This window comes from Hippocampus bargibanti, linkage group LG19, assembly GCF_051943395.1.
Source record: "Hippocampus bargibanti isolate YZ-2025 linkage group LG19, ASM5194339v1, whole genome shotgun sequence".
NCBI lineage: Eukaryota > Metazoa > Chordata > Actinopteri > Syngnathiformes > Syngnathidae > Hippocampus > Hippocampus bargibanti.
This window is the reverse complement of record NC_142752.1, coordinates 13279353-13303505: the sequence shown is the minus strand read 5'-3', so window position 1 is coordinate 13303505 and position 24153 is coordinate 13279353. Positions and strand designations below refer to the sequence as shown.

At 42.9% G+C, this 24153-nt stretch overlaps 1 protein-coding gene across 2 annotated transcripts in view; it reads right to left on the bottom strand.

Moving 5' to 3' along the window:
• Window positions 1–24153, bottom strand: part of lama4 (laminin, alpha 4) — a 110902-nt gene that overhangs the window by 20326 nt on the left and 66423 nt on the right. For both annotated transcript variants that reach the window (XM_089021787.1, XM_089021786.1), the window contains exons 19-31: window positions 19820–20005; window positions 19220–19359; window positions 14957–15121; window positions 14230–14375; window positions 13974–14136; window positions 13749–13882; window positions 10516–10687; window positions 9343–9474; window positions 9123–9265; window positions 6770–6899; window positions 6548–6685; window positions 5682–5815; window positions 5383–5547 (exon numbers count right to left, since the gene is read on the bottom strand). In XM_089021787.1, coding sequence (XP_088877913.1) covers window positions 5383–5547; window positions 5682–5815; window positions 6548–6685; window positions 6770–6899; window positions 9123–9265; window positions 9343–9474; window positions 10516–10687; window positions 13749–13882; window positions 13974–14136; window positions 14230–14375; window positions 14957–15121; window positions 19220–19359; window positions 19820–20005 — 1948 coding nt within the window. The remainder of the gene's footprint in view (window positions 1–5382; window positions 5548–5681; window positions 5816–6547; window positions 6686–6769; window positions 6900–9122; window positions 9266–9342; window positions 9475–10515; window positions 10688–13748; window positions 13883–13973; window positions 14137–14229; window positions 14376–14956; window positions 15122–19219; window positions 19360–19819; window positions 20006–24153) is intronic.

Below are 24153 nucleotides of genomic sequence, written 5' to 3'. Positions count from 1 at the left end.
TGTCCGCATCAGGTCTGGTCACACACACATCTCTCAGACAGGGGAAATGAGCTGGGTTGCCATTTGCCAGTTGCATCTCCCACAAAGTCAGCTTCAACTTAAATGCATGTATGTGTGACAACTTTTTTGCGGCCTTGCAACATTTTGTTCAGATTGTTGAAATATTCAGTAATATCAACCAAGAATGCACGGTCCTGTAGCCATTCCCGAGATTTTAATTCCAACACCGCTTTTACTTTTTTCTCCATGAACTGTCCGATTTCCTCTCGTAGATCAAAGAAAAGCCTCAGCACAGCGCCTCGGCTTAACCATTTCACTTCAGTGTGGTATGGCAGGCTGTGGGTAATGTTGCTGTCGCTGAGAAGTTTGTCAACCTGACGATGGTTCAGACCTGTGGATCGGATGAAATTTACAGTGCGAACAACCACCTCCATGACGTGGTCCATTTTCAGCGACTTGCAACACAATGCCTCCTGGTGCAAAATACAGTGAAATGTCCAGAAACGATCTCCTCCATTAAGGGCTTGTATTTTGCCTTTGAACTTTAATGTAGCCACAAGGGGGCACAAGCCAGTGTCTTATTGTGCCGGTCCCAAGCCCGGATAAATACAGAGGGTTGTTTCAGGAAGGGCATCCGACATAAACGTTTTTGCCAAAACAAATATGCGAATCAAACCTATGAATCCCATACCGGGTCGGTCGAGGCCCGGGTTAACAACGGCCGCCATTGGTACTGTTGACCTTCAGGGTGCCAGTGGAAAATGGACTACTGTTGGTCGAAGAAGGAGAGGAGGGAGGTCTGCCCGGAGCAAACGAGAGAAATGGAACGCCAAGAGTATACAACTAAGAGTAGGAACTTTGAATGTAGGAACAATGACAGGTAAAGGTCGAGAGCTGGGTGCAAGGGAGCAAGGCTAGAAGTGGAACCAAAGGCTGAGTTGTTCCATCATGGTTAAGACAGAAAGAGAAATGGAGTTGGGGTTATCTTAAAAGAGGAGTTTGTTAGGAATGTCTTAGAAGTAAAAAGAGTATCAGATAGAATGATGAGTCTGAAGCTAGAAATCGAAGGCGTGATGTTCAATGTTGTTTTTGGGTATGCCCCACAAGTAGGATGTGAGCTGGCGGAGAAGGAGAAATTTTAGTTGGACTTTGATGAAGTCATACAGAACATCCCGAGAAGTGAGAGGGTTGTAATTGGTGAAGACTTCAATGGACATGTTGGCGCAGGAAACAAAGATGATGAGGAGGTGATGGGCAGGTTTGGACTCCAGATGAGGAACGCCGAAGGACAGATGGTAGTTGACTTTGCTAAGAGAATGGAAATGGCTATTGTGAATACTTTCTTTCAGAAGAGACAGGAACATAGGGTGACCTACAAGAGTGGAGGCAGAAGCATACAGGTAGACTACATTTTGTGTCATTTTGTGCCAAGGGGAAAGGCACTCGGGCCGATGATTTACCAATCGAGGTATGGAAGTGTCTTGGAGAGGTGGCGGTGGTGTTCCTGACTGGGTTATTCAACAAGATCTTAGATGGTGAACAGATGCCTGGAGAATGGTGACGAAGTGTACTCGTGCCCATTTTTAAGAACAAAGGAGATGTGCAGAGTTGTACTAATTACAGAGGAATAAAGTTGATGAGCCATACAATGAAACTATGGGAAAGAGTAGTTGAAACAAGACTAAGAGCAGAAGTGAACATTTGTGAGCAACAGTATGGCTTCATGCCAAAAAAGAGTACGACAGATGCAGTGTTTGCTTTAAGAATGCTGATATAGAGGTACAGAGAAGGTCAGAAGGACTTGCATTGTGTCTTTGTAGATCTGGAGAAAGCGTATGACAGGGTGCCCAGAGAAGAGCTGTGGTATTGCATAAGGAAGTCTGGAGTGACGGAAAAGTATATCAGAGCGGTGCAAGACATGTATCATGACTGTAAGACAGTTGTGAGGTGCGCTGTCGGTATGAGTGAGGAATTCAAGGTGGAGGTGGGACTCCACCAGGGGTCAGCTCTGAGCCCCTTCTATGATCTGTAGCGAGAACAGGGAACAGGCGGCGGAGAAACTAGAGATGTGGAGATGTGCCCTGGAAAGGAGAGGAATGAAGATCAGTCGCAGCAAAACGGAATATATGTGTGTGAATGAGAGGGATCCAAGTGCAAGAGTGATGCTACAGCGAGAAGAGATAAAGAAGATGGAGGATTTTAAGTACTTGGGGTCAACTGTCCAGAGCACTGGAGACTGTGAAAGGTGTGGAAGGTGAAGAAACGTGTCCAGGCAGGCTGGAGAGCCTGGAGAAAAAATGTCAGGTGTGATGTGTGATAGAAGGGTTTCAGCTAGGATGAAAGGAAAAGTGTATAAAACAGTGGTGAGACCAGCCATGATGTTTGGACTGGAGACAGTGCCACTGAAGAAAAGACAGGAAGCAGAGCTGGAGGTAGCAGAGCTGAAGATGTTGAGGTTTTCTTTGGGAGTGACCAGGTTGGATAGAATCAGGAATGAGTCCATTAGAGGGACAACTCATATTAGAGGCTTTGGAGAGAAAGTCAGAGAGGCCAGACTGAGATGGTTTGGACATGTCCAGAGGAGAGAGAGTGACTATATCGGGAGAAGGATGGTGAGCCTTGAACTGCCAGGCAGGAGACCGAGAGGAAGACCCAAGAGGAGGTTTATGGATGTGGTCAAAGAGGACATGAAGGTAGCTGGTGTGAGAGAAGAGGATGCACAAAACCGGGATAGATGGAGGACATTGATTCGCTGTGGCGACCCCTGAGGATAAACGCCGAAAGGAAAAGAAGAAGAAGACTTTGTCTTCGAACTTTGTCGCGACCCCTGCTTTCTTTCCAACCATGGAAAGAAAGCATGGAAAGGCCAGGCTGACAGCGAGAGACCAGTCCAATAAATAAATAGGACATGGTCCATTTTTCTTTGAAAATTCTACACTCCTTATCTACTTTTCTGTTTGGATAACGACATTTTGGCTAATGAGGGTGTAGCGGAGAGGTAGAGATCAAGGTATTAACAACGTCGTAACAAGCAGCAGATGGCAGATTGATACCGTCTGCTGTTTTCAGTCTGTCTCAGTGATGCGGCTTGTCTTCTACCCTGATGGAAAGAGCGCGTCCCTTAGCGGATAATCCATGGATTGCAGCAAATTAAAAATATTAATTCCACGTCTTTGATGCATTTTTTTTCCACTTTCAAATTATCCTGCGGGCCTGATCGAACCTCCTTGGGGGCCGGTTCCGGCCCGCGGGCCGTACGTTTGACACCGCTGGTATATACAGATTTTCCAACTGATGCCATCTGCATGCCACCCACGTACTCTCCAAATGAAGTACTCCTCCCGTGGCATTCATTCATCTCCCTGACCACTTTATCCTCACGAGGGTCGCAGGGAGAGGGGGCAGGGGCTGCTTGAGCCTATCCCAGCCGTCTTCGGGCACAAGGAGGGTGACACCCTGAATTGGTTGTCAGCCAATTGTAGGGCACACTGAGACAAACAACCATTCGCTCTCACACTCACCCAGAGGGACACTTTGGAGTGTTCAATTAGACTGCCATGCATGTTTCTGGTTTGTGGGAGGAAACCAGAGAACCCTGAGAAAACTCACGTGAGCTCGGGGAGAACATACAAGTTCCATACAGGGAGGCTGGGGCGGGATTTGAACTCACGACATCTGCACTGTAAAGTACATCTACGATCGAGTGCTTGGGCATCGTGAGGCGTTCCAACAGCCCGTCCCAAAAGTGACAGATCTTGGCGGCCGTGCGGTGATTTTCGTCGGCTTAATAGTATAACCACACATGACCGTTACCCTATACCGCACATCAGAGATTTTTCCGCCATGATCTTTTCTAAAGTAGATTTAGTTCGCAGTTATCACCAGGTGCCGGTACAGGCAGACGATGTGTCAAAAACGGCGGTGATAACCCCTTTTGGCCTTCTTGAATTCCTCCGCATGCCTTAGACTGAAGGGGCTGGCACAGACCTTTCAAAGACTGATGGACTCGATTTTGTGTTTGTCTATCTCGATGACATTCTTGTGGCCAGCCCTTCACCAGAGGAACATTTGTCGCACTTAACGATGGTTTTCAAACATCTTGATTCGCACGGTCTTATCGTTAACCCTGTGAAGTGCCAATTTGGGCTGTCCAAGATCGATTCCTGCACAGGGCGCCATCGATTTACCCACCAAAGTGCAGGCAGTGGTGGATTTCCCCCGCCCAGCCACAGTTAAGGCTCTGCAGGAGTTTTTGGGGATGGTTACCATAAATTCCGGACTATAGGCCACTACTTTTTTCCCAAACTTTTAACCCTGCAGCTTATTCAGTGATGCAGCCAATTTATGTAATTTTTTTTAACGACCACCAGTGGCGCTCGAGTAGAAAAGATAGGATTAAAACCGGTGGAAAATATGTGTCGAGGAAGACTGCAACTTCTTGTCTTGTGCATACATTAAATTAGCGTGAACATACGACTCGATGGTGAGACGCTGGGAACGGCAGCGGGAAGAACTGGAGCAATGTATAAAGATGAAAAAAACTTTCAGAGATAACAAAAGCAGGTGGCCCGAACTGGAAAACATTCTAGAAGACTGTGTGAACACACAGAGAGCAGATGATCACACTGAAAGCAAAAACAATCGCCACCGAAAAGAAAATTTCGGATTGACAGCGAGAGAGAGGTTGAGGGAGTGTGTGACGACGTATATATGACACTGCTTCATTCCGACACTGAGGACGATGACTTCGATGGCTTCAGTTAAAAGGAGGAAGATGAAGATGGTTTACAGTGATTTTTACCAGTACAGTGATACCTTGGCTGACTAACTTAATTGGTTCCCAGACAGAGTGTATCAGGCGAAAAGTGAGTATCCCAAAAAATAATTGTGTTCTGTTTAGCTGGGCTGATATCTTTTTGTACGTGTACAGATGGCTTGTGTGGGTTGTTTGTGGAGCCTGATTGAGGGGATATTGTAACCTTGCAATCTACACTTTGAACTATCAAAGTTGAAACTCTCTCACTGTCGTCTGCCTGTCTCTTTAATGTTTAAACCACCCCCCTCCCCTCACCGCTGCGTTCTTGACCAATCACTTGGCTTTAACCGAAGACTGGGGGCGGGGAATAGAGGACAAAAACAGTCGGCTGCCATTTTGTTGTTAGAAGAACGGGCTCATTCGCGAACGACACATCACTCATTGAGGCAGCTCTGTGTACGAAAAAAGTTTGTATGCCAAGGTAAAGTTCGTATGCCAAGGTAACATTTTCATAAACGTAACGTTCGTAAACCAAAAAGTTCGTAACCCAAGGGGTTCGTAAACCGAGGTATCACTGGACTCTCATCTATGAAAACCATGACAGATGTTGGGTGTTGAGAAACTACCTGTTTATGTAGGCATAACTAATGCAGCCTGTAAAGTTCTTGAAGCTGCTCTTGGGTGAGCCCCCAAAGTAGAAGTCTTTTCCTGTTGAAGCGGATGAAGATCTTTGGACCAATTGTGGCCGTATCTTCTCCTGCTTGTCTTTGTCATCCAACATTAATATATACCTTGGTTGAAAAGAGAAACACATTTTGTTTGAAATGAGATTAATCCAGCAAAATAGTGGTAGTTGATCACGGCCATTAAAAGACTAATAGCAAGAAAATCAAATTGCTCTGTGAAAGTAAAATCAAATGCTTACTTCTGATTATTCACTGAAGCTAATAAAAAGTGCGTCTTTCCATCATTATAGTGCTTCTTATGCGTTTTAACTCGCGTCCCTTGTGAGTTCATCACCACTGCACCGTTCTCAAGGGAGATACTGAATTCGTCCGGCTAAAATGGGAAAAACGAAGAAAATGGTAGGCATGTATTGGTGACACATAAACATGTACAATTTACTGTTTGGTGTTGAATAGCACCGGAAACTAGAGACATGCTGATGAACTGCTTCTGAAATTGTTTGTTTGCTTGTTTGTTTGTTTGCTTGTTTGGTTTTTTGTTTCTTTCTTTCTTTCTTTCTTTCTTTCTTTCTTTCTTTCTTTCTTTCTTTCTTTCTTTCTTTCTTTCTTTCTTTCTTTCTTTCTTTCTTCTTTTGTTTGTTCTTTTGTTTGTTCTTTCGTTTGTTCTTTCATGCGTTCATTCGTTCTTTTGTTCTTTCGTTTGTTCTTTCATGCGTTCATTCGTTCTTTTGTTCTTTCGTTTGTTTGTTCGATAATTGGTTCTTTTGTTCTTTTCTTCTTTTCTTCTTTCGTTCGTTCTTTCATTCTTTTGTTCTTTCGTTCTTTTGTTCTTGTGTTCTTTCATGTTTTGTTCTTTCTTTTGTTCTTTTGTTTTTTCGTGCTTTTGTTCTTTCATTCTTTCATTCTCTCGTTCGTTCGTTCGTTTGTTCGTTCGTTTGTTCGTTCGTTTGTTCTTGTTCTTTCGTTTGTTCGTTCGTTCGTTCTTTTGTTTGTTGTTTTGTTTGTTCTTTTGTTCTTTCGTCTTTCGTTTGTTCTTTTGTTCTTTCATTTGTTCTTTCGTTCGTTCTTTCATTCTTTTTTATCTTGGTCAAAAGTGTGCTCATACCCCTTCATTGTGATAGAACAGAACTCCACTGGTTTGAATGGTTCTGAAATTGAGGCCTCCTTCAAAATTCTCAAAAGGCGAAATCTTTGCTGAGGATTTCAAGTAGCCCTCACCCCTGAAAGAGGCTTTATGTGATGCCTGTAAAACAAATTCCTACAATGTTACATACCACACAGTCTGTTTCGTAAAAAAAAAAAAAAAAAGATGACACATGGCGCTTACAAAAGACTCCTCAGGGCACCCACTACTGATGCCAATTGTGCCAGGCTCCTCTAAGAGGTTGAAGTCTTTTTTTTGGAACAGGAAGCCTTTGACACAACCTTTGAGGCCAACCACAGCGGACAGCTCCGGCCTGTCATCAAAGACATTGACATAAAGACATATTGATATTGTTTTGTCGAATTTTGAAGTACAGTGGTAACTAATTTCGCTCGTAAGGTTATAATCCAAAAATAACTGTGAGAGATGAAATTGGGAGCCCTGAATGCCTTGTCAGAAGAAGTATCAATTCCCAATTCTTACAAAGCTTTTGACTTTGAAAAGATGTTTTGTGGGGTTTGCTGCGGAGTGTCACGAGCAAGTTGACAGCTGGGCGGGGCCTCCGCTCCCGACGTCCGCCAGCTGCTGTCAATTCCCTCATCACAGACATTTGGACATTTAAACCAGACGCTGGCACTCATCCAGCGTTGGAAGATACTACACCTCGCGCCTCGCCCGTGCCTTGAACTGCGATTGGTACGAGAATTGCTTCGCCCGAGGTATTTATTAGCCACGATCGCGTCAGTTTTGTACTCTCGAGATCGTATGCTGTTTTGCACCGTCGTGTGCCTTTTTATTTTTCCCCGAGCTAGTGAGGTTGGACGGATAGCCCCCGCTCACCCACTTGCTTTGCTCTGTTTTGTCACTTTTTGTTCAACAAAATTTTTCCGGGTTCGTGTTATCTCGGACCTGCGCCTTTTGTTAATAAATCACCTGCCAGCACCAACATCTCTGTCACCTGCTTAGCGATTCTCCCCAACGAATAACGTTCCGATTCGTCAGCTGCCACTGTCGCCACCGGAACGTGACACGGAGTAACTCCCGATAAGGATTGTTTGGTCCCTATACCAACGTTGACAGTTTTGTTCGCAAATTGGATTAATTTCCAATGAAGTTTGGATCCCGTCAAAGCTTCCCTTTGTAACTCATTCTGTTCATAACCTTTACGATTTGGTAAGCTTTATATTGCACCTCTCCTTTTTGCAGATAATGTGGTACTGCTGGTTGGTCAAGATGGGATTTCTTACTCTCACTGGAGCAGTTTATAGCTTTAGTCTGAAGCAGTTGGGATGAAAATCTGCACCTCAAAATCTGAAACAATGGTCCTCAGTCGGAAAAGGCTGGAGTGCCCTCTCCAAGTCGTAGATTGGGTCTAAACCCAAATGAATCAGAATCAGAAACCCTTCAATAGTCCAACAATGGTAAATAATGGTAAATTTGCATGAAGGACAAGTATCTAATTTGTTCACGAGACAGGTGAGGGTGGAGATCGACTGGCGGATCGATGCAGCGTCTGCCGTGATATGGACTTTGTATCAATCAGTTGTGATGAAGAAAGAGCTAATTCAAAAGGTGATGCTCTCAATTTTCAAGCCAATCTCTGTTCGTCCCTCTCCTGTAGTCAGCGAGCTATGGATCAGAATGAGATAACGGATACAAGGGATTGAAATTAGTTTCCTCTCTTGGGTGTCAGGTCTGTCCCTTATAATAAGGTGAGAAGCTCAGTCATCCGGGATGAGCTCAGAGTTGAGCCAGTTCTTCACGTTAAGAAGAGCCAGATGAGGTGTACCGGGCAAATCCTAACTGACAGGAGGTCAAGGGATGACCCAAGTCTCCTGGTTTGCCTGGGAACGCCTAGGGATCCCTCATATTTGAAGAGCTTGAATGAGTGGCTGGGTAATGGGAAGTAATTTTCTGTTAAAGCTGTTACCCTTCTGACCTGAACCATCATTAGTGCTAGGAAATGGACGGATGGGTGAATGGGTTTTGAAATGGATATTGACCGCAGGTCAACATTTTCACACCAAACAAGCCTTTATTTGAAGTAGATACACATACTTGGGAACCCTAGCCATCAGGTGGCTACCGCATTATTCTAGGTTTGCAACAAATACAATTGTAAGAGAACGTTTCAGTTTGCTAGTCCGTGGTAGGAGTAAAAACGTGGAGGCGAGTGGCGTTGATACTGCGGTGAAGAAAGCAGGTGAAACAGTTGGCTGGAGACTAACCCCTTATGATTGCTCACCTAAAGACTAATTTAGTTTGCAGTTCCAGTGCATTCAATAGTTAACTGCAGTAACATCCTATTATTGGAGATTGTGTTAATGTTTGCACATTCAGGACTACAGACCTCAGTTCATTAAAAAATACTTTTTTCATGTTTTTGGGGCTGGACCATTGAAAAGCTGCTCCTGGCTAACTCGTCATGTAGAAAATGAGCTTTCACAACAGTGGAATTCAGTTATCAAAGTATAACATTTGACTGACTGCAAACTGCAGCAAACATGTTCGTTGCTGCAAGATTTTTTTTACTCACCTAGATAGGGGTATGTGTGAGGGTGCCCCACCTATGTAGATATCTGAGAATGGCAGAGTAGTTTTTGGATTCTCCAGAGATTTAACGTGGCTCTTGTCGACCAGAAGGATCACCTTCTTTGACTGATGATAGATCACTGATATCTGTTCAATGAGTCAAACAGAGTCAAAGTATCCCATTTTATTTGGACTATAGTATTAGACCAATTAAAAAAACATACCTCGTGATATCTTGCATCATTTATTTTTAGCTTTGGTATGTGATCATCCAAAAGTTTTGGCCCATCATTGAAGCCAAAGTCATACATTAGGCGCAAAAATCCATTTTTGATTTCTAAAAGAAAGAATTTATCCTGGGAAAAATGAAAGCATGGAATAAAACAGTCAGTAACATCTCTTGTCATGTTTACAGTAATTGTATGCATCCCATTGTTTGTGTACGGAAATAGTGTAGAAGTTAATGACAAACATCAACATAACTACAGTAAACAGTTTTTTCCCCATTTTTAACTCTTAAAGGACACCCGACACCTCCGGACAAGTTGCGTCCATAATTTGTAAAATCACATCAAATGACTTCTACTGAGCACATTTTACAGATTCCACTGCATATAGCCAGATTTTACATTTTAAGACTCACGCTAAATATTCAGGAAGTCTTGTTTACGAGTTGATAACGATGCCTGACGTCACGTCACATCTGAACACCCCTGACCGAGAAAGCGACACACAATGCATTTTGGGTACTTTGTTTGGTCTGAAAACTTCGTGTTAATCCGTGTTGATGGGGAAATTAGATGGAAAACACATGAATAACCTGACGGTGAATCGTTGTGTGTGGCACCAAGACTACTATTTGATACTCGTTGACACAAATTCCCAGCAGACAAATTAGCCCATTTCCAATGGAGCTTGGGCGCCATCTTGTGCATTTTCTGGGACACTACATTGGAGTCCTGACGGCTCAAATTGATACGGGAGGACTTCTTTAATCAATTGCAAACATTTATGCTTTCCTCTTCACAACTATTTGAATCATATTCATAACTGGATGAGTAACAAGAAAGCATCTTCTCCGAATCTGAACTCTCTAAAGCCATTGGTTTGCTTCTGGAGCAAGGCAGTGTGTGACCAATAGTGACATCACAAACAAGGGGGCAGGAGTTTCTGAATCTGCCCAGATCCGAGCTCATTTTGTGGCAGTTTTGGGACACTTTAAGTCATTTTGATTGGTGTTTTGCATTTGACTAAAATATCAGCCTGCCTGTATTGGGTATTTTAGATGTTATAAAACGTTTTTCTGATGTCAGGAAACAAAAAAATGGTGCCGGTTGTTCTTTAAACCTCAACAGAAGAATGGCCTCAGAGTATTAGTTAGGATAGTTTGAACTTACAGCATTGACCATGATGAAAAGCACTCCATTGTTTGCAACTGTTCGCACTGAAACATCAAATCTTGTGACATAACCAAATTTCCCCCTCCGCTCTATGTTGTTGATCAGTGCGTAGCCCTTTCCATCAAACAAATAGCTTGCTATACGACTCTGTGAAAAAGCCAGTTTGTACCTGTAATTACAAAGTGAGACATGTATGAGTTAAGACTAATGTACATTCAACTATCACAATGTACAGAAACGAGATAAAACTGAATAATCATAAACCCCAAATTTAATATTGGAATGCCACCCGCTCTTTAAGCCATATTAAACCATTTCATGAACCAATAATAACATCATCGGTCGTCAATTGTATCTCCCTAAAAAGGTTCAGAAGAGATTTATATTTTTAATGATTAATTATTATTATTAATTTACAGTACATCCACATTTGGTAGTTTTATCAAATAGTTAATATTGTCACATGTTCTATGTATGTAACACATTTCATGCCCCTATTGAAGAAACTAATGATCATGCCAATCGAAGTTGGAAGTACCAACCCTGGTTTCAGTGCTGTGAGATACAAGGAACCGAATTGGAAACACAGATCCTGCTACATTTTTGTTGATGTTTTGTTTTGTTTATTTATTGTGTTTTGTGTGTTTACAAATGGATCACCAGTCTGCTTAAGGAAGTGTACCTCATTTCTTTATTTAAATGGAAAGAATGTCACAACCTGCATTGTGTGTGGTGGTTAGCCTCATCTGACACAAGGCATAAAAAAATGTGCATTATCAATGTTTGAAATAACATCTGCCCGGAGACCTGGGGCATACAACTTTTACATCAGGCGTACAACTTTCAAAATGTCTCAGCCCGGGTGGCAGACAACTTCTTCAATATATATATATATTTTTTTTTTCAAATCAAACGTTTGTTTTATTCAATAAAGCAAAAGCTAGAAGCAAACCGCTACAAGCCATGTGAACTCCTCTTTCTAAGTGCCTTTCAAAACTCGCAAGTACACTTTACAGTCACGGTACAGTCCAAAGCACGAAAGAGACTTCTGATTGGCTGCAGTGCAGAGTATGCAAATTCCCAAACGAACATTCGTTTGGCAATTTGCATACTTTGTCTAGCAATGAATGCCATATGAACGTTCGTTTGGTAATTTGCATACTCGCCACATCAGCCAATCAGACGCCTGTTTCGTGCTTCGGACTATACTGTGACTGTAAAGTGTACTTGAGAGTTTTGAAAGGCGCTTAGAAAGAGGAGTCCACGTGGCTTTGAGCAGACAAAGTAACGCAAACATTGCATTGTGCACCATGACGACAACTGGGGCAAAATCTTCAGCAAGGGATATTTACCATAAATTAAGCAAGGGAGCATTTGTACTTCCGCTTGTCTCTTTAATGTTTCAACCACCTCCCCCTCGCATTTGTACTTCCTTAATAAAAAAAATCCTTTATACTTCGCAACAATGTGTTTTTTTTTTCCAATTAGTCGTTTTATTGTGTTTCAAGTTGTGAAAAATGGGGCAGGCAATTTCATGGCCGGGCAGGCAACTTTTCAGAGATGTCTGCCCTGGTGTCCGTTAACTTGTTCTTATGAGTTTCAGACACTGGCATTATCAGTGAGAACCTTATGTCAGTATTGAGGATGAAAAAATAACCTGGTAGTCGAGTGGTTATCATACCAGCTTCACAGTGCAGAGGTCGTGAGTTCAAGACCTGGTCCGCCCTCCCTGTGTGGAGTTTGCATGTTCTCTCTCGTGGGTTTTCTCCGGGTCCGCCGTTTTCCTCCCACGTTCCAAAAACATGCATGGCAGACTGATTGAACACACTAAAATTGTCCCAAGGTGTGACTGTGGGAGTGACTGGTTGTTTGTCTTTGTGTGCCCTGTGATTGGCTGGTAACCATTTCAGGGTCCCCCGCCGAGTGCCAAAAAGAAACAAAACAAAAACTCTTAGATGTAAATTTTCTTGATAAACCAACTGGATTTTTCCTTCAGAGGTCAGAGATTTCTTGATGGCGCCAACATTGATAGCTGTCTGTGAAAGCTCTCAAGAGCTCTTTTTTTGTTGTTGTTTTTGTCTTGTGTTTTGTGATAATAAAGTTTCACAAAGGTTAATTAAATGATTACTTAAGTAGATTAACTCTTCAAAAATTATGCGTTGCTGTTTTCACAATATGAGGGACAATCTATAAAAATATATATACAGTGATACCTTGGCTTACGAACTTAATTGGTTCCCAGACAGAGTGTGTAAGGACAAAAAAATTAATTTCCCATAGGAAACCATTAAAATGAGAATAATCCATTCCCATGTCCCCATAAAACATAATTTTCTACTTTCTAATTTTCTAAGCCAAAATGGAACTGTATAGTGCCACTTAGCAGTTTTTTTGACAACGATACTAGTGCAGCGTGTTCTACCGGAAACAAATTCCTTGTGTGTCCTACATACTTGCCAATAAAGATGATTCTGATTCTGATTCTGATGATTCTGATTCTGATTCTGATTCTGAACTACACAAAATATACCTTATTCTATGTATAATAAATGTGCTATGGTATTATAATTAAAGAAATAAACTGTACCATATAATAAAGTCGTTTTATTTACCTTTGTGATGGTCGTTGATGGCTTGACGGAATGGAGTGGCCGCTTTCATCAGCATTAAACACTTGATGAGGAACATAACCTTCTTATTTCACCATCTTGAGGAAAGATCCCTTGTAAATGCTTTCTCTGTGATAATTTAATCTAGTTCCTCATTATTTGTGTTCTGTTCTGGGTTGATAGCTTTTCGCATCAGGTGCACAGACGGCTTGTGCGAGTTGTTTGTGGAGCCTGATTGATGGGATATTTTAACCTTGCAGTCTACACTCTGCCTGGAACTATAAAAGTTGAAACTCTCACTGCCATCCGCTTGTCTCTTTAATGTTTCAACCACCTCCCCCTCGCTTCTGCGTTCTTGACCAATCACGTGACTTTAACCGAAGACTGGGGGCGAGGAATAGAGGACAAAAACAGTCGGCTGCCATTTTGTTGTTAGAAGAACAGGCTCGTTCGCGAAAGACATCACTCATTGAGGCAGCTCCGTGTACGAAAAAAAATTCGGATGCCAAGGTAAAGTTTGTATGCCAAGGTAAAATTTTCATAAATTTAACGTTCGTAAACCGAAAAGTTCGTAAGCCTAGGTTCTTAAACCGAGGTATCACTGTACATCATTGAAAATACCTGGAACACGGTGTTGATGAAGTCACATCCATTTTGTAAGTATTTTTGAAATTATATAGACTGATCACATCGTTGTTCAGCGAGGCCAATTCAATGCAGCCCACAAAGGGAGCAAGAGTCAAAGGTGGTGGCACCTGAAGTGAGACAATTCAATAAAGTGGTATTCAGGTGAATATGGAAAATATTCAATGTATGTTGACTTCTTTGTAGTTATGAATAAAACACCTTCGCATCTAGTGGAACACCCCCAACAAAGAACACCATGTCTTTTGGGTTAATGTCAAAAAGTGAGTCGGTTCCTGGAGCTTCGCCTTTTTGAATGAACTTCTGTTCATCTGCGGATCTCTGGCTGGGAATGACTAAGTAGATCTTCCCATGTCTACCCAACCTGCCAAGAAAGAAAAGAAAGGATGTGATTGTTTTATGACACTGTTCTCTTATTTCAATTTTAATAGTAGTCGTAACCCCCTGTCAATGGTACCTCTCTACTTTGATGTAGTTGAAGACAGCAGGCCATTGGCTCACAGGCTTTGAGCTCAGTGGGATTTCTACATATTCCCCACCAAGATTATACATGTATACAAGGTTGTCATTCTTGATGGCAAGTCCCATGTAGTCTTCTCTACCCTAAAAACACAGTAAGGCCCAATGAAAAAAAGTACTCGTTAAAGAGATAAAGTATTAATAGTTAGACTAGATTAGATTCGATGACTTTTCCTTTGTTTCACAGTGGAGAAATTTACATTTGACAGCAGCAAAAACAAAATACAGGAGCAGCTGTAAAGGCAGCCACTCTCACGGCCCCGTCTTAAAAACACAAAAAAACAATGACATATAATGTGACAACACAGAAAAGACACAGTCTTCAATCTTAAACACTTTCTGCAGCCGCTTTGTTACATGAAGCAGTTCTAGATGAAAGAGGAGAGGATCAAAGCCTCATTTTCACCAGTGGATCAAGGATGTGCATGTCTGTTACAAGATAAGTTTTGAAAGCAAGCACGAAGCTGGAACATCATTTGACGAAAAGAGATTGTCTCACAGCTCCTTTCCCACGTAAATCCACTTCAATTCCAAGCGACGACAGTTCACAGTTCGCGGTGACACAATTTCAGACGTCATATCTTAATTTTAGTAACTATCTTTTTATGAAGCTCTTCATTGTGTATATAAAAATTATCTTATCATATGAGTATAGTAGTACTTACATTTCGGGCACCAAGATATAAAATGAAACGGTCTTCGATTGGGTCCTGATCTGGGTCAACTCTCATAAATAAGCTGATGGACGTCACTGTCTTCAGATCTTCCAGGTTAGTGTCAGTATGGACCTCCACAGAAGACTGACCATTGAACTTCATGGACACTTGAACCTAGAGTGAAAGATATTTCATTGCAAAATCTGACATTCCGTTTCAGGGTGCCTTGTTTCAGATGTTTTGCAAGGTAATTATAGGGAAATTAATTAACTTTTATATAAATTGTAGGAGATTCATTTAGATCACATAGCCATTATTTGTCTCACAATGGAGAAATTCCTAATTCACAGCAGCAAAGTCATGAAAGGAAGAGCAAAGGAAAAAGAAGTAGTCGAACAAAATATAGGAGCTGATGTGAAGGCAGCCACTTTTGAGGTACCATCTTGAAGTGAAAATATGGGTTTCAAACTTTGTTCATTCCAAAATCAAATAAATGTGCAAACTATACATTCATTCAGTATTTCAGAATTAGAATCCATCCATTTTATAATCCGCTTGTCCTCACAAGGGTCGCGGGTCTGCTGGAGATGAGTCCAGCTGTCTTTGGACAGTAGGCAGGATCCACTATGAACAGGTTACGAGACAATCATCGAGCATACACAGAAAAAAAGCTGAAAAATCAGCCTGTAATGCATGTTTTTGGAATGTAGGAGGAAACTGGAGTACCCGTAGAAAACCCATGCAGGCATAAAGAGAGCATGGAAACTCCATGCAAGAAGTCAAGAGCTAGGACTTGCACCCTGGAAATCTGGAAATCTGGAAGAGGAAAGCATACATGTTTGCAATTGATTAAAGAATTATATATGCCATTTTGAGGCAACATTGGGGGAAAATCTCTCACCCAAAAAAAAGAGGCACAAAATGGAAACCTCCGCTTGCACAGGCTGATAAATTCCTTATATGGAGCTTGGATGCCCTCTTCTGGCGGCTTTTGGGTGCAACACGGTTCTCAGACCAAACATGTACAGCAAAATACATTGACGTGATGGAAGGACTGCTACAATGTGTCTTTTTTCGGTCAGGGGGCGGTCCTTTCGTGTCATGTACGGACTCGTCACCAACTCAAAAACAAGACTTCCTGAATATTCAGAGCGAGTTTTAAAATGTAAAATATAGCTATATGTGGTGGAATATTATTAAAATACGCTCAGTAGAAGTCATTTGAAGCCATTTTACAAATTATGGACACAACTTGTCCGGAGACGTCGGTTGTCCTTTAAAGAGGCTCTGGGGCCTATGCCAGCAGACTTTGGGAAAAAGGCAAAATAACCTCTGAACTCAACGAGATAAGGCTCGTTGGCGAGCGCCAGGTGGCCAGGGCTACACCCATGGGGCCCGGCTGGGCTTAGCTCGAAGAGCCTATGTGCGTCCCCCTTCTCAAAGGCTCCCAACCATGGCAAGTGTTGGGGTAATTCGCCATACGAACATCTTTAAACATCGCTATCTAATCTTTCTGTTTTGGACTTCCTGATACGTCATATCCTGCCTTCCTTTAAATGATGTCGCATACCATTACATCACATCCTATTGCGTCGCACACTGTGCGTCATATAAATACTCTCCCAGTCCGTTCTTTCTGTCTCTTCATGCTTCCTTCTCAGCCGACACCGCAATGTCTCCGCTGTCTTCAAGATTAAACTAACTTTCTGTCCAAAACCTGGCTTCCTGCTGATTTAACCGTCCTCTGCCATCAACGCCCGTAGAAGCAATGATCCAGGGACGAACGATCAAGATAAACCCATTTGCAAGGGCCAAACGTGTGTGCATTGATAGCTGTGCAGGAGCCAAAGGCAGGGACCCTGGCGGTTCGACGTCCGCTACAGAAGCTAGCTTTTGGGACGTGGAATTTCTTCTCTCTTGCAAGGAAGGAGCCCGAGCTGGTGTCTGAGGTACAAAAGTAACGACTAGATACAGTTGGACTAGCCGCCACACACAGCCTGGGTTCTGGTACCAGCCCTCTCAAGAGGAATTGGACTCTCTTCCACTCTGGAGTTGCCCACGGTGAGAGAAGTAGATCAGGTGTGGGCTTACTTATTGCCCCGCGGATCGCCGCCTGTACATTGGGATTCATTCCGGTGGATGAGAGGGTTGCTTTTCTCCGCCTTCTGGTGGGGACGGGTCCTGACTGTTTTTTGTGCCCATGCACCCAACAGCAGTTGGGTTCAGGGTACCCATCCTTTTTGAAGTCCTTAGAAGGTGTGCTGGAAAGTAGCACTGCTGGAGAGTCCCTTGTTCTGCTGGGTGACTTCAATGCTCATCTGGGCAATGTCAGTGAGACCTGGAGGGGCGTGATTGGGAGGTCATAACCCGAGTGGTGTTTCGTTTTTGGACTTCTGTGCTCGACACGGATTGTCTATGACAAACACCTTGTTCAAACATAAGTGCACTTGGCACCAGGACACCCTTAGCCGCAGTTCGATGATTGACTTTGTAGTAGTATCATTGGTGACGCAAGTCACTGGGGTCCCTCTCTTTTGGAGTTGTGGCCGTAAGGTGGTTGGTGCCTGTCGTGGCGTCAACCCCCGTACTCGCTGATGGACACCAGTAGTAAGGGATGCCGTCAAGCTGAAGGAGTCATCTTGACAGCTGACAGGTATCAATAAGCCAAACGGAAGGTGGTCACCAAGGCAAAATCTCGGGCATTGGAAGTGTTTGGTAAGGCGATGGAAGCGGACTTCCAGACGGTCCACCATCTGTTATCTCGGAAGGGGAAAGCAGTGCTGCACTAAGACTGTGTACAGTGAGGATGAGGCGCTGCTGACCTAGACTCTGGACTTGATGAGCCATGGGCAGAGTACTTCAAAGACCTCCTTAGCTCCACCAACAGGCCGTCCTTGGAGGAAGCAGAGTCTGGGGACTCTATGATTTGTTTTTATAGTATTTTACAAACGATCTGCTCTGTTATTACATGTGTACACAGTTGATGCTGTAAAATACTTTAAAAGTGCTTTAAAACTTGATTTCGAGACTTGAGACTGATTAATTTTTGTACACTGATTATAATGGGGAGGGCTGTTTCAGTTTTTGAACAAATCAGTTTTTGAACAGGTTTCTGGAAAGGATTATGGTCTGCCAGTGGACCCTCAGCTTCCTGACAGGACGGACACAACAGGTCAGACTGGGAAATATAACATCCTCAACACGAACCACGAGCACTGGAGCCCCGCAGGGATGCGTCCTCTCTCCATTGCTCTTCTCTCTCTACACGAACGACTGCACCTTAACGCACCCAGTCAAATTCATAAAGTTCGCAGACGACACCACGGTCATCGGTCTCATCAAAGACGGCGACGAGTCTGCGTACCGACAACAAGTGGAGCAGCTGGAGCTCTGGTGCAGCCGTCACAACCTGGAGCTGAACACGCTCAAGACAGTTGAGATGATCGTGGACTTCAGGAAACATCCATCACCACAGCTACCCCTCACACTATCCAACTGCCTGGTGTCAACCGTTGAGACCTTCAAGTTCCTGGGAATCACAGTCTCCCAGGACATGAAGTGGGAGGTCAACACCAACTCTATCCTGAAAAAGGCCCAACAGAGAATGTACTTCCTGAGGCTGCTAAAGAAGCATGGCCTGCCACAGGAGGTGCTGCAACATTTCTACACGGCTATCATCGAATCCATCCTGTGTTCTTCCATCACCATTTGGTTCGGGGCCGCCACAAAAATGGACAAAATCCGACTTCAACGGACAGTTAGGACGGCGGAAAAAAATCATTGGCACCGCCCTACCCACTCTCGAGGACTTGCACACTGCAAGAATCCAAACTAGGGCGCGGAAAATCCTACTGGACCCTCCGCACCCTGCCCACCACCTTTTCCAGCTACTCCCCTCAGGCAGGCGCTACCGATCCATGCGCACCAAATCCAGCAGACATTTAAAGAGCTTCTTCCCCCAAGCCATTAACTCTTTGAACTCTTTCAACAGTAGCCAAAATGGAACTGTATAGTGCCACTTAGCAGTTTTTTTTGACGATGATTCTAGTGCAGCGTGTTCTACCGGAAACAAATTCCTTGTGTGTTCTACATACTTGGCAATAAAGATGATTCTGATTCTGATTCTGATTCTGAAAACCAAGGTTTGACTGTACAGTATTTGGAAAACTTTGAAAATACATTAAGAGCGACTTTTTTTGGTGAAGTGAATTGTTTTGTGAGAGACTGAAGCTGAAACTAGATGTAGATACTGTATGTTATGTGAGAACAAACCTTCTTTGCCACACTTCTGGCCTGGGCTATGAGTTCCCTGATTCTCATAACATTGGCAGTTATGTTATTGACTGGCTTCTTCTGCTCCACCACCTTAAGCTTATCCAGAAGCTCAGGAACAAGAAAATGGAGATGATCCACTGCGAAGTACATAACACATTCTTGTAAGAATAACCAACTTTAATAATAATAATAATAATAATAATAATAATAATAATAATAATAATAATAATGATCAACTTTTACAAAATAATATGCATTTGTGTAATGTCATTATTCGAGAATTTAGCAGAGCCGAAAAGGTATTTAGACAATCCTTTGATTGGAATGAAATGAATAATTTGTACCCTCCACACCCCACTAAAAATATCTACAAAATTAAACCACTCATTTCTTGAAGGAAAAATAGAATTTAGAACACGTAGTAACCATATCTCAACCAAAAAAATAGTACTGTACCGGACTGTATACTGTATGTGTTTAATAAAGCTCGCTTTACTTCAGTTTTTGAAGGAAGCAAGACTCACCAACAATGTAATGCCCCAATTTGGTGACATGTCTATACAATTGTTTGCCTTCATGATGTCGAAAATCACATACCTGATTCCTTTGCAGAGTGAATGGCTTGCTCATAGGCAGCTGTAGAGTACTTATTTTTGCTCAGGTTATGGGCCCATTCCTGTACTTTGTTACTGATAGGCATAATTGTTTCAAGAACTGCGGCTGAGCGGTTAAGAGTTCCATCAGCCACGTTGAGTGTATACTGGAGTCGGTTGTTGGTTCTGGCTAGAAAGGGTTAGAGAGGATGTGTTGAGGTAGTTTGTGTTTATCTTTTCAGAATCAGAATTTGTGCTTATCTATGACTTTGACAGAGGTATAATAGAAAAGACGCATTTGAAGAATTAGAACAATTAAAATGAGGAGTCCCAATATGAATCATAGTTCAATGAAAAGCTGCTGAAATAATGTGCTGGCTTCTGTATTTATTTAACTTAAGAACACATTTATTTGGTTAAGAAAATAGACACAGGTAACAGTTTTAGTCTGCCTGCCTGCCTGCCTGCCCGCCCACCCGCCCGCCTGCCGGCCCGGTTGCCCGCCCGCCCGCCCGCCATGGATTCTGGCATCAATCGGGTGCTCATTTGCGAGGTTTGCTGTAGTGTAGAGAGCTGTCTGGAACTCTGAGAAGCTGAGCCCGTACTCTTTACCAAGACTCTGGAGTGCCCTCTTTACAATACGTACAGCGGCCTCTGCTGCACCGTTCCCGTGTGGAGAGTCAGCGGGGTGAATTTTCCACATCCACTTAATTCCATTTTTGGCTGCTGTATCCTCCAGTGTTGTTTGATCCAAGCCATCCAAGAAACTGTACAGTTCCTTGAGGAAATACTTTGTTCCAATGAAATTGGTGCCAGGATCAGACCAGATCTTTCTTGGATGCCCTCTGAGAGCTGTGATTTTTTTTTTCTTTCTTTCTTCCACAGAGATGGCTCCTATGGAGGAGACTGCCTCCCACTTTGGGCCATCCAAGGCTTGAACTTGTTGAGAGATCCTTTTTGCCACTCTCCAAACCATTGCAACTGTTTTGACCAGTCTAATGATAGGACCCTGGTCTGTGGTCCATTTCAGGTACATCACTGCGCCATAAGCATGCTCACTTCCATCAGAGAATGTGACCGCAAAGGGTGGTTCAGTAATAAAGCATTTGGGAGTTAGAGCCCTAGTAAACATGAGCGTACTGAGTTGCTTGTTAGGGTAATTCGCCATACAAACATGTCTAAACATCGCTCTGTAATCTTTGTTTACATTTTGAACTTCCTCGTATGTCATATCCTGCCTTCCTTTACGCAATGTCGCACTTTTATTACGTCACATCCTGTCGCGTCATTGCTATGCACCGCATAAATACTCCTGCAGCCCGTTCATCTCTCTCTCCATGCTCGCTCTTCCGTCCGCACCACAATGCCCGTGCTCTCCAAATTAAATCAACTTTCTGTTCAAGTCCTGGCTCCCTGATGATTTAACCATCGATCTCCATCAACACCCGTCAAAGCAATGAACCAAGGGCGAACGATAAAAAATAACCCAACATTCTGGTGCCAAGAAACCCGCGCCGGTTGGGTCCGGAGCGCTTGAGGGGTGCGTGATGATAGCGCCTCTTCATTCTGACCTGACCACACGGTTGAGTTTCACGGGTGAGTGCCGCTAGCATGCTGCTATGTTGGGTGAACGAATGTGGAATCCTTTGTGGCAGAATGATTTCTTTGCGCGTAATCCACGTATCGAGGCTACTAACGCGACTTTATTGGAAGATATCGTCCAATTATAGCCCATGTTCAAACTATGGGTTCTATTTCTGATGATCGGGCCAAGGCGGGTCCCCATTTGAGTCGAGCCTGGAGGTGTATTAAATATATACGCGACAAATCGATCCTAATATTTATCGAGATGTCTGGTTTACCGCGCCCTGGCTGCCGTACTGTAAGACCAGAATAATTCTAATTGTAATATTCACAAGGGGTGAATTTTTGGAATTCACTGTGCGCGAGGGCCGTGAGTGAAATTGGGAATTGAGAGATTTCACTCCGGACGTTTTTTGTTTTAAATAGCTGCAGCTATAATGGAGGTCGACAAGAGACAGAAGCTTCTAGCTTTTGGTGGTCGTCTGCTTGTATCCACAAGAGCGACGAGGGACCGTTCCCTCGGCGAGGCCTGCTTGTTGACGCGATATTGTGGATTACCGTAATTTCATTTAATTCACCAACACTAGCACATGGTCAACAATGCTAGCCATTGCTACGGGGTTTCCCAGGGAGTTTCATTGTCCAGGGGGCAGAGGGTGGTCGGCTGGAGGAGGGGGGCGTTAGGGGGAGCAGTCCTTGTGTGTGTGTTCTTGTCTTCCCTTTTCGTGTTTTGTCTTTCGTCTTTTTGTGCATGCATTGTGTGTTTTTATGTATTGTTGTGTATATACACGCGTTGTGTAAACTTCTAAGAAAACCAAAGAATGCGGATAGACCACCTCCCCATTCTTCTTTCTGTACCCGCAAGAGAGGGATGGGGGGTGAATTCACAACCACATTCTGAGATCGGCAAATTGATTCAATCGCGAATAAGTTAATAAAGGAAAATAAAATTAATAAAGGGCTGCGTTAACATTCACAAACATGTGTATAGAAGACATTCTTCCTGCCGAATTTGATTCTGCCACGAGGCCTCTCTTCTCCACAGAACCGAGGCGCCCTTGTCATCACAAGAGGACTCGACCGGGTGCCATGGAGTGGGCTGTCCTGTCTCATCGGGAGACCTGTCCAACAATGCAGCGAGGAGACTTTCGTCTCCGCTCGACGTCCTCATGAATGACATAACACTGTTTCTTTTTCCATAGCTTATTGACGAATGCCGTCTACTTGAAACAAAAAAACTGAATTAAATAATTAATTAGACTGAGTGAGCAAATAAATGAAGACAGCGGACAAATGAATAGACATAAGCCGAACTACAGTGAATTTGTAAAATTATCAGCGTTCAAATTGTGCCACATTGTTCTCAAGAGCGATTTGCGTTTAGGAGTTATTTCTGACTGCTGGGATTTGGCCCGCTGTGTCTCAAAAAACTGGGGGATGGTGTTTAAGCAGTGAGACCATTGCATTCCTTAGGATAACAATCATGTATGTTTTTGCTCAAGTTTTTCCTCTATCACGGTTCAATTGAGGAAATAAGGATGTTTATCTCAAATTGAACTGAAATCAGCAAGATAGATGTTGCTAGATTCAATGATAAATGATTATGATTAATTCACTCTTTTGAAGCTACATGCCCTTTTCCATGTAAGACAAATCATTTTGAAATCCTGATTTGGGCAAATGCGAAATGAAGTGGAAATTGTATAAAATGACAGAATCAAAGAGTGACTTTATAAAATTATGAGTTTAGTTTGTCAAACAGAGCTGAACCATGTTCTGTACACAGCTTGTTCAAGCCATTTGAAACAAGCCAGAGTTATTTACGATGCCTCTTATCAAGGGTTTTTGTCAGCACAGAGCTTCAAAGAGGGGTTTAAAAGACCCAGAGAAAATTCGGAGGCCCTGCTGGCTCGTAAACGACGGTTCAATTGGAAAAAGTAAATAAAATGGTCAGTAAATTGGGCTGAATAACAGGAACATTATCTTGAATTGGATGGAATTGGCAAGGTAAATGTAACTAAATTTGCTGGTGATTAAGTCCTTACAGAGATTCACCAGTTGATATTGTTGGACATTTCATAGAAGGAAAGTTATAGATTTATTAAGATAATGATTGTGACGTGATCATTACACTGGTTTTGACCTGACAATTGTCATCCCCTGAAATCAAAGAGCAGATGATTTGATTCATAAAAACGATAAATTGAATTTGATCGGATGCACCTTTATTAGTTTCTGAGCAGAGAAATTAATTTCAAAAGGGAAAGATGGAGTTGCAAAATTTGATGACTGAACTTTTTTCATTATGCTTTTTGTGCAGATGATGTGTAAAGCAACAATTCGCAAACAGAGCTGGGATGATGGTTGAGAAATTGTTCCATTTGCAGGATGAATTGATGAACTGTGGGGTGCACAAGCCATTTGCATCCACCCATCCTGTGATTTTCATCCGGAGTATCATCCGAACCGAATTTGCATTCTTGGTGTTTTTGGAAACAAAGTTTAATCTCTGCTCCAATTGTCATAGGAGACCCAACAAAGGAGAGGCCGCAATGGCTGGTGGGATGCACCTGCAGAACAAGAGTTGGCACACCCACCTGATGATTTGGGATCGATGACAAAGTCCATATTGAGAATAGTTTTGTTTTCCAAAAGCATAATGTGTGGCATTTATTGTAATGCATGACAATTTTTATTGCACATATTTCTCATCCAACCATCTAGCGAGCAACGAATTGTTACAATTAGGCTTGA